The 10,369-nt window shown below is 43.8% G+C and overlaps 1 protein-coding gene across 3 annotated transcripts in view; it reads right to left on the bottom strand.

Moving 5' to 3' along the window:
• The window catches only part of SLC26A5 (solute carrier family 26 member 5), a 53,997-nt gene that overhangs the window by 16,258 nt on the left and 27,370 nt on the right, over positions 1–10,369 (bottom strand). For 2 of the 3 annotated variants that reach the window (XM_047696121.1, XM_047696123.1), the window contains 5 exons: positions 6,206–6,316; positions 4,925–5,091; positions 4,196–4,360; positions 1,683–1,835; positions 347–429 (listed from right to left, as the gene is read on the bottom strand). In XM_047696121.1, coding sequence (XP_047552077.1) covers positions 347–429; positions 1,683–1,835; positions 4,196–4,360; positions 4,925–5,091; positions 6,206–6,316 — 679 coding nt within the window. The remainder of the gene's footprint in view (positions 1–346; positions 430–1,682; positions 1,836–4,195; positions 4,361–4,924; positions 5,092–6,205; positions 6,317–10,369) is intronic. The other variant, XM_047696122.1, reaches the window with a different exon arrangement.

The following is a 10,369-nucleotide window of genomic DNA, read 5'->3' as shown; positions in this document are numbered from 1 at the left end:
CTTCAGCTCAGGTCATGATCTCGGGGTCCTGGGATCGAGCCCCACATCGGGCTCTCTGCTCAGCGGGGAGCCTGCTTCTCCCCCTCTCTCTCTGCCTGCCTCTCTGTCTACTTGTGATCTCTCTCTCTCCGTCAAATAAGTAAATAAATAAATCTTAAAAAAAAAATAAAAATAAAAACAACAACAACAACACTAAAACCCCAAAAAACCCAAAGCCTCAGCTATTTGATATGTAGGGAAAAGAAAAAGAGATTTTGATTGTAAGAATACTAAAGCAGGAGTTAGAAACAATAGTAAATCTACTGATTATTCAAGTCACACTGTTAACTTAAAATGGTTTTCCTACCCCAGAGGAAGTGTCCCGACGACATCCACATTGTACGATTCTTTCAGGTTAAACCCAGCTGAAATGCCAGTCCCCATCACCACCTAGAACAGACACAAATCTGAATGTGCCTTCATAGATGAAAAGTCAACTGCCACCACCACAATTTATTCTCACTTTCAACTTGCAGTTTTAAAGAACAGAATTATAGTTAGCCTCTAGCATTTCTCACTGCTCCCGATGGCCCTTCCCCCACAAAATTAGAATGGACTCTACAGCTGCCTTGTGGCCTGGCGTTCTTTCCTCTTTACTTTGTTCTGTTCCCTGCTGAGGTGTCTGGCCGGCTGACTGCAAACAGAAAGAGCCATAAAGCCTTCCAGAAGTTGCCTCTGCCTTTCTAAGATGGCAGGAACAAGGGACGCTGGAGAGTGTATTGTGAGGGGGATGTACCAACAGCGTGTCAATCCTCCCACTGACCCTCTGTCCCCACCAGCTGTGGTTCGAGGCCTTGGCCAGCCCCACAGTGGTCTCCTACCTCAGCTACACTCAGGGTCACAGATTGCCGCTGTGCATGAGCCTTCCTGGACGGTCAGATTTAGTTGGTGTGTAAAGTATAGCCCTTACTGACAAGCGATGGAAAAATAACAGAAGGAGAAGCAAGTTCCTTCATCTTTAAGAACTACTGCTATTGAACTTTCTGAGTGGGTCATCCAGGGGAGGAGGGCTGGCCAGGGCAGCAAACCAGTCCTTACAGTAGTGGCAGCTGCAGGAAACCAATGATAAGGTAATGTCATTAATAAACCACTGTGGTCATTTAAGGACGTAATAGAATATACAGTAGTTCATTGCATATGCATTATTTTTACAATAGTTCCTAAATCGTGAGATGTTAATATGTGTTAAGTTGTAAATATGCATTAACTACTTAATGCATTAACTACTTAGTACTGTTAGGTATTTCTTTTGGCTTTGAAGAGCCAGGAACCAACCAAGAAAGTCTGGGAACTTGTCTCTTGATCTTTTAAAAATGGAAATAGCCTCATTTTTTTAGGTTATTAATGTTGTAGGTGCTCGTTATAAAATAATCAGACAATAAAAATTTTGAGGAAGAATAGTCTCCCATAATCTCATCAAAGATAATTCATATTACAATTTTCATGGATGGCCTTTGCCTAGATTTTGAAAATCATCTCTGTCCACACTTTCCTTTTAGCGTATTTGTGAAGGTTTCCCTTGACACATTCTAACCTTCTCTTGACAGAACTGGGAGAAAAAACGTAGTACTCCCTGTTCCTCCCCTGTCCAAATCCCTCACCAGGACAGCCAGGTGTTTGTGGCCAAAGTTGACTTGACTTACCGCAAAGAACTCTAAAGGAATGGGTGCCGGCAATTTCTCTTTAAATCTCTCATTAAACTCCTTGCCACCCAACAGCAAACCAAAAACCATCAGCCCGACGCCTAGAGAACACACGTTGAGGTTTTTAACATTCTGCAACACAGCAACTGTACTCTGTAACACAGTGAACACTGGAGGTTACATCAAGCAACAGCCCCTGGACAGACAGACACACTAGTGTGCTAATCCACACTGGCCATCCCATCACCGTGTATTTCTAGTGAAAAGTTCTCAGACTGAAATCTCTCTCTCCCACTGATTAGGAGGCATTTTTACCCAGTCATACAACTTTATAGTTTTAATTCTTCTTTTTCTTTTTTAGAGAGAGGGCAAGAATGAGCGAGTAGTGGAGGGGGAGAGGGAGACAGAGAATCCCAAGCAGATTCTGTGCTGGGCTCGGTCTCATGATACTGAGATCGTGACCTGACCTGAAATCAAGAAAGAGTCAGACACTTAACTGACAGAGCCACCCAGGTGCCTCTGTAGTTGTAACTGTTATCCAACAATCTTATATTACAATGTTCTGAGATTTGGTAATGGCTCAATGTAGTTTTATCATATTCAGAAAAGTACCCCTTAAGCTGAGTCCCGAGCATGAGGAACGATTATGAGTTGATATCAGCAAAATAATACAAAGGTAAATATACAGAAAAGCTTTTTGGGGGCGAAAGAGGGAGAAAGAAGTCATGGGTAGCAGGTGAAAAAGCGAACAGCTCCACTTCAAAGGCAAGAGCGTGCTGAAGTCTGGGTGAAGCCCAGGAGAGTTAGAAAAGAAAGTTTCCAGGGTGCCCGGGTGGCTCAATCAGTCAAATGTCTGCCTTCAGCTCAGGTCATGATCTCAGGGTCCTGGAAGTGAGTCCCACGTCAGGCTCCCTGCTCAGCGGGGAGTCTCTTCTCCCTCTGCCCCTCCCCACTGCTCATATTCTCACGCACTTGTGTGTGCTCTCCCCCATCACAAAAACAAAATCTTAAAATAAAAAGTCTCCTACTTTTATCCTAGGGTTGCAGCCTCAGCACTCCAGATGTGGTCAGTACTCATGTGGCCCCTGGGACAATGGGCTACACTGAGCCCAGGCTACACACCTTTGCCTGTCGATGCCTAGAACACACTCAGGGGCTTATCTGTTCTATTTCCTTTGTGACAAGGCACAGAGAGAAATCTCTGTGTAGGAAGCAGGTCATTGACTACTATGGGAAACAAAGAATTTAGTTATTTAGGGCATGTTCCTACAGTTTGATCCCATTCTCAGCCATCAAGGACTCAACGTAAATGTCACTTCCTTATAGTGATTTTCTCAGATCCCTAATCGAAAGGTCTGCCTATTCACCTTTCACAGCCGCCTGTACCTTTCCTCCATAGCATGTAACACGGTTTGCAATTAATTACATATTTGCCAATTAACGGTTTACTTTCTGCCTTCCCAGGGGACCTGGGGTCCACGAGGGCAAGGGCCATATCTGCTCACTCACTGTGCGCAGCGTGGTGAATGGCACACAAACACCTGCAAAGGCCATCGGTTCTTCTGCCCAACACTAGCTTTAGCAGCATCTCAGAACTTTTGATATGAAGCATTTGACGGTCATTTGATTTTAATTATTTCATAACTTCTTCTTTATCTGTGGAATATTTAGAAGTAGGTTTTTTGTTTTCCACATGTATGGGGGTTTTAAAGCTATATTTAGTTATTGGTTGTTAATTCTACTACACTGTGTGAGAAAATAAGGAATTTTTAGAATCTGTGATCAGTTTTAACATCATCAGTTCTTATTATTGTTCCCTATGTGCCTGCAAAGAATTTATATTTTCTCTGATTCGGGTGCAAGGGTCGACATAGACTTTATTAGATTCAAAGGATAATTGTGTAGGTTAAATCTTTTATAGACTTTTTTTTTTTAAGATTTTATTTATTTATCTGACAGAGAGAGATCACAGGTAGGCAGAGAGGCAGGCAGAGAGAGAGGAAGGGAAGCAGGCTCCCTGCTGAGCAGAGAGCCCGATGTGGGGCTCGATCCCAGGACCCTGGGATCATGACCCGAGCCGAAAGCAGAGGCTTTAACCCACTGAGCCACCCAGGCGCCCCTAGATTTACTTTTTTATTTTTGGGGGCCTGCTTGAGTGAACAGTTTTAGAGACAGATGTGTTCTCCTGTGATGCCTTTAAATTATGTTAGTTCCCAAAGAGAACATAATTTGGTCTAAAGAAAAAGCAGTCTCTTCAGCTAATTAGGGTGAAGGTGAGGTCACCAAATAAAGGTCTGATACAAAATTCCTTGTGAGGTATCGCCTATTAATAAAACAGGACTTTAAGGTTCAATTCCCCTTGGAGGGTTCTCAGAAAAGTCTTAGAATAATGAGATCTTTTCCATTTTAATTCTTGGAAAAGTGAGCCTTGAAGGTGACAGAGGTACAGAAGAGAAGAGGGGAAAATAAGAAGGCAAAATGAGTACCGGGAGGTCAGGAAGCAGCTTACTTACATACACCACTGAAAAGATCCCACTGTACCGCTTTGTTTTCACTCCAAACAAGTACTTCAACATGGAGGTGAAGACGTGCACAGCTGCTGCAGTGGTAAAGCCCCGGACCAGGGGCTCGGTGAGATATATGGCCACAAATCCGAACCTACAGACACCTAGGCAAAACTTTTTTTTTTTTTTTAAATGACAAAGAAACAAAGAAGTCACATGATAGAGCAGGAGGTGAAAAACCAACAGAAAACACACGAAAGTTCTTTCTGGACTGCTTTCTAACACTACAGTCTTGCCTCTATGGCAGTTAAGCAGGTCACAGGTGAAACACGGGTTAGAGAAAACAGTGGAAATTTGGGGGCCGCTTGGAGCCTCATGGAGCACGGGGCACACTTGTACTTTCCCTGATCCTCAGAACTGGGGGCACGCTGAATCAATGTCACCTCCCCTTCCTTCCAAGCGGGTAAGAGAGGCCTTCTTCCCATTACTAATCAATCCTGCTTTAAACTTTTCTTGCTTTTGGAATTTCTAAAGGGCCCAACTGAGGCTTCCTAGCTCCTAATAAATATGCACTTCAGGAAGGTGTGTAGCAGGAGTGGTGTTCCCGAGTGTGCTGAATCCTGAGCTCTGGACCTCTGCCTGCTGGACCCTGCCCACCATGTAGACCAGCCATGAAGGCTCAAAAGAGATTTATGAAATGGACAAATGAGAGCTCAGTTCTCTATCTGTGAATATTACCTGGATGATTCCTGAAAGTAAGGTCACAGACATGGCGACTTTCACCCTCAAGGCATCTCTTGCTTCTGTGCCGTTGGTTGCATTTACTCCTCCTGGGATGACGATATCATCTGGTACTAATCGGACAGCCACGCCGCCAATCATCAGGCTAATCACAGCAAATGGACCTGAAATAATGAAGCATTAGTTGAGGCAATCATTTCCAGCAAATCTCCCGTGGTTGTTGCCGGTTTTCAAGGAGACACAGGTGAGGTTGATAAAATTGCCCTGCTCTCCGTCAGCCTTCTGCCCCTGGGTTATGTGTGAGCTGTGTATGTACAGATTGTATTCTCTAAAAATGGCCACGATAATACTTCCATCCCATGGACTCTTCTAGAACCTGGACATCCGCCCATGAAGAGGTAGTCTGATTCCTCTCTCCTTGAATCTGGGTGAGCTTGTGACATGCTAGTCACCCAAAGAATGCAGCAAAAGTGATACTGCATGGCCTCTGAGACTACATGACAGAAGGCGAGGGGGCTTCCATCGGACAGATGCAACACTTGCGTGTGCTGCAGCCAAGTGTGAGCAAGCTCAATTAGGCCCCAGTGGAGAGAAGGATGGAGGGGAAGGAGGGGAAAGAGAGAGAGTAGCTGCTCCAGCTCCCCCTCTGACTCTCAACTACCTGACAGAGCCTGAGCGAGAATGGTGCAAGTTGAGCGCTTCCCAAATCCTGACCCACAGGAACTGTGCGAGGTAATCAAGCAAATATCTGAAGCTGCAACGTTTGGGGGGTATGTGTTACCCAGCACCAGACATCGGAAACCGTGTACGTGTGTGTTGGTGGTAGCCTCGTGCGGCACCAAGGCTGTAATGAAGTCCATGTAAGTCTCACCCTAAATACACCGGGAAAAAGTCATGTATAATTCAGAGCCTCAAACAGGATGAAAATGCGATACATGCATAGTATCGAGGAACATGCAGTAACACTAATAAAAGAAAAACCAGATACAAACAAACCATGTTATGAACTAAAGTACTTCTTTCCCAGATTTCAACAATTGCTCTTTTTACACAAGAAAAATTGTCTTTTTTTTTCCCCGTTATGCCAAGATTATAAGAAAACTATTCATTCTGGAAATCTGGGGGGAGTCTATTTTTATAAAGCCCCTAGTGGGTGTCCAGTAACAAAAGTTTCGAGGAAGCGGATGTTCTGGTAACAGACATGCGATCTCTTTGGCACACTGCAAAGTTCGGAAATCCAAACGGAATGGCACTAAAACGTCAGCTCTAAGCTTTTACCTATGGATACGTGTCTGGAGGTTCCAAAAAAACAATACATGATAACAGGATAAAATGAAGAGTACAGGCCAAACACGGGAGGCACAGCAGCCAGCATTGCAAAGGCTAACCCTGTGGGATAAAAACCAGCAGAAGTGGAGAGATCATTAGAAAGTGGAAGGTTCTATGTGCTCATCTCTTGGTGCTTTAGGGGACTCAGTGAGAGCCAAGTTAAATTAAACAGGTGGGTCTTAACCTGCCCACCCTTGCATCCCAATCCTACACTCAGGCTGAGACCATTCTCCCTGTCATCTCCTCTTTGGCAAAGGGTGGACTTTTTTCTGTTTTATTCTTTTCCAACCTAAATGAGGGCAGAAAGTCTTACTTGACTGGTGTAGCTACAATCTTTGTTGAAGGCAAAATGCCGGCTGTTTCTCTAACGGGGTGTTTTTGTGGGCTTGTTGGGGATCCCTATTCAATAAGGAACTCCCAGTTTCCAGTTCCTACACCTCTTCCAGGCTCCCTCTACGGACATACATTCCTCTCCTCTGTAGGCAGTCCTCTTGGGCAGGTACCTTTCAAATGAGCCGAGCCTTGTTACCTTCCAGAGCACTCACTTATCCAACGGGAAAGCTTGGCACCTTTACCCTGAGAAACTTCGGAAGTGCAGGCCACGCCCACTGGAGGGCTTTCCATTCTGCCTGTGTGGGCCGGCAGTTTACACCCTTTTGTGAATTTTTTTTCTTGCAAGAATTAGGCAGCAAAACAATTCCCCAAAACTCCAGAGGACATGTGTCTAGCCCTCTGAATGGTTCTCTTGGAGTCACTTCTACCTTGACTTTAAGTGGAGGGGACATGTACAGTGCTTTCACCTCTCTCTAGAAAATTCTCACTCCAAATTTACTGTCATCTCCCTGGTCCCCAAATACATCCGGTTGAAGTGATGCACTAAAGACATGGTTTGGTGTCATTCACTCATAGTTTTGCATAGATGGTCTGGCATCCTCTTCAGAATGTGGAGACAATAAACACCCTTGTTCTCGGCTCAGGGGGCTCAGCCCAATATCTGGGACAACTAGAAAATTCACTTAATGCGTTGTCATGTTGTGAAGAAAAAAATTTTAGTCACAGAACAGTGGGGAAGCATCTAGTCCATATATAATAATATGGTCATTTTCATGGTTTTCTTTTAAATTTCTATTTTTAAATTTTTATTTAAAAGGAATCAATGCGGGCGCCTGGGTGGCTCAGTGGGTTAAGCCGCTGCCTTCGGCTCAGGTCATGATCTCAGGGTCCTGGGATCGAGTCCCACATCGGGCTCTCTGCTCAGCAGGAAGCCTGCTTCCCTCTCTCTCTCTCTGCCTTCCTCTCCATCTACTTGTGATCTCTCTCTGTCAAATAAATAATAATAAAAAAAAAAAGAAAAAGGAATCAATGCATGCCCATAGTTTAAAAAGCCAAACAGTACTTTAAAAAAAGCTCCAGAGAAAAGTGAGCTCTCTCCTGCCTTACCCCCAGGTTCTGCTCCCCAAAGGCACTTACTTCCAACTTGTTCAGCTGTTTTTCTACCATTTATCTCATTTCTCTAAATCAACAGTTCTCAACAGAGAGGATTTTTTCCCCCTAGCCCCGCCCCAGGGACATCTGGCAATGTCAGGAGACATTTTTTATTATCATGACTGTCTGAGGATGGGGGCTGTCCCGGCAGGGTGCAGGGCTGAGAAACCCTGCTCTAAATAATGTGTTGGCATTATTATTCTGTTTTTCAGTTTCAGATATTAAATAGCTACTGAGTTCCTATTTTCTCAGCTTCCACTTAGTTATATCATAATTATGTGACTTTTATTTCCCTAAGAGGTTTTGAGATCCTCTCTTTATCCCTGGCATTCTGATATTTTATTATGGTGTGCCTCTTTTTTATTTCTTCTGCTGGAAGTCACTTGTTGCAGTCTGAAAACTCATGTATTTCAATTCTGAAAATATTCTTTGAGAGTCTCTTCCCTTTAGTTTAACTCCTTTCTGGAACTGCAAGTAGACACACAACGCAACACCAGGACTAATCCTCTGGTGTCCCCGTCTCACCTTTCTTACTGCTCACGTACTCACCTATTTCTTCCATTTCCAGATTTTCTCTATCTTCCAACCCTATGATGGAGTGTTTTGTTCCAACTATCATATTTTTAATTTCTATGAGCTCTTTCTTGTTCTCTGAAGGCTCCTTTTAAAATTGGATCCCGGGGCGCCTGGGTGGCTCAGTTGGCTCCTCTGCATCTGCCCCCTCTCCTGTTCACACGCTCTCTCCAAATAAATAAAGTCTTTAAAATCACATCCTGTTCTTATCTCATGGATTCAGTATGTTTTCATAACCTGCTGAGAATATTACAGAGCAAATAGATTTTATTTTGTCCTCTCCATTATCTATATGCCCAACAAGGTCCTTCTTTCTGTTTGTTTTTTTTTCTTCCTTGAAGGTTCGTGTGCATCAGCCCCTTTATTTACTGATGAACTCTACTATCTGGCAACTGGGGGACCAGTCAGCATCTTGGTTGGGGAACCCCCAGTTGTCACTTTGGTGTTTTTTCTCTGGGGGTGGGCCGTCGTTTGCCTTGGGCTGTAAGTTCTTGCCGGCTCTTTGGAGATGCGCAGGGCAAGGAAGAGCCCTTGTTAGTGCACAGGTCAACATGCAGACTTCATTGCTCCTGACATCTTTCACTGTTTTCACTGCCATCCACTGAATGGTGTCAGTGGGGACTTGGGTGTCCATGTACTTGCTACTTATTATACGGAGTTTCAACCAATCCTCTCGCTTCTAGCCATCTGCCTGACTCTCACCTTTGACAATCCTTGAAGCTGCCAATTTCCCAATGTTCCACAAGGCAGACACTCAAATACCAGCTTCCCCCATTCTGATAATTCAGTTGTCACTTGTCCATCACTTGCCATTTTTTTTTTCCTACTCCAGGGAGTCTGCTCTCCCATTTTCTTTGTCCTTGCTAGTTTACACCATTTTCTTCTCTTTTACCATCATTTTATAGGGATTTTAAATGAATTAGAGAGAGAATTCAACTAAATTCATGAATCTATTAATTCAATGCTTAAAAAAGTCTTTTTACTAATAATTTACCAACCACAAGAAATCAACTTACTATCTCTTGGATCTCTGTCTTTGCTACATTTCGTTTTTCCTATTTATCTATCTTCATTGACTAGTGATGGGCAGAAAAATGCCTTTTCCATATGAATTTGATTGTGGGGTGACTTACACCTAGTGTTCAACCTACTGGATCATTCCTTCCTCCTTTCTGTAATACCACAGGCTCCTGGTTCTCCTTCCCCCTTTCCAGATGCTTCTTTTTTGGTCTCTTCTGCTAGTTCCTCCTTCTTTAATTGGTCTTTAATGTTGGGCAAAGCTTGATTCTGGCTCTCTCTCGCTCCACATTCTTTTCCTGGGTGGCCTTCCATTGCTTAAATGTTCCCTGTATGTCAAAGATCCCCACTCTGACATCTCTAGCCCACAGCCTCTTTAGCCCATCATATTTTAAATATAAACATGCAATCTCCATTTGTCTATTTCACAAGAATTTCAAATTTAACATGTTCAAACTTACCCTTCAAAGCCATTCCTCCTGTAGTTTTTATTATGTCTGCCACTGACACCTCCAAACCTCGGAGGTGAGAACCAGAAATCCGAGAGTCATTCTTGACCATCCTCCCTCCTCGGTGTCCCCATGTCCAACTCATTAGCCCAGAAACCTTAAAGCAGGTCTCGACATGCCTTTCTTCCCCATTCCCCCCTCAATCAATCCAACAGCCAATATGGCTGATTTCACCATAAAATATAGTGTGCATCTTTATAACTCTTTCCATTTCTAACACCACCACCCTAGTTCAAGATGGAAGATGGCTAACAGGTCAAACATAAATCTGCAGAATGGCATTTTAACCCAGTTAGGCATGACCCTGTGGATTTCGCTGAAGTATTAGTTTACACAGGTTCACTGCAGTCACTCCCTGCAGCTTTTTCTGTTCCACTTGACTCATTGACGGTTTCCCTTGTTTCCTATTTCAGAGGCTGAGCCTCTGGGTGTCCTCCTCTCTGTTCCCCATCTTTTCTGTGCCCTTGGGGTGTTGGTGCCAAAATGGATGGGAAAAACCATCCTAAATCTGGTATAAGGCTTTTGTTTA

The sequence above is a fragment of the Lutra lutra genome, chromosome 11, assembly GCF_902655055.1.
Source record: "Lutra lutra chromosome 11, mLutLut1.2, whole genome shotgun sequence".
Lineage (NCBI taxonomy): Eukaryota > Metazoa > Chordata > Mammalia > Carnivora > Mustelidae > Lutra > Lutra lutra.
This window is presented reverse-complemented; position numbering and strand designations above follow the sequence as displayed.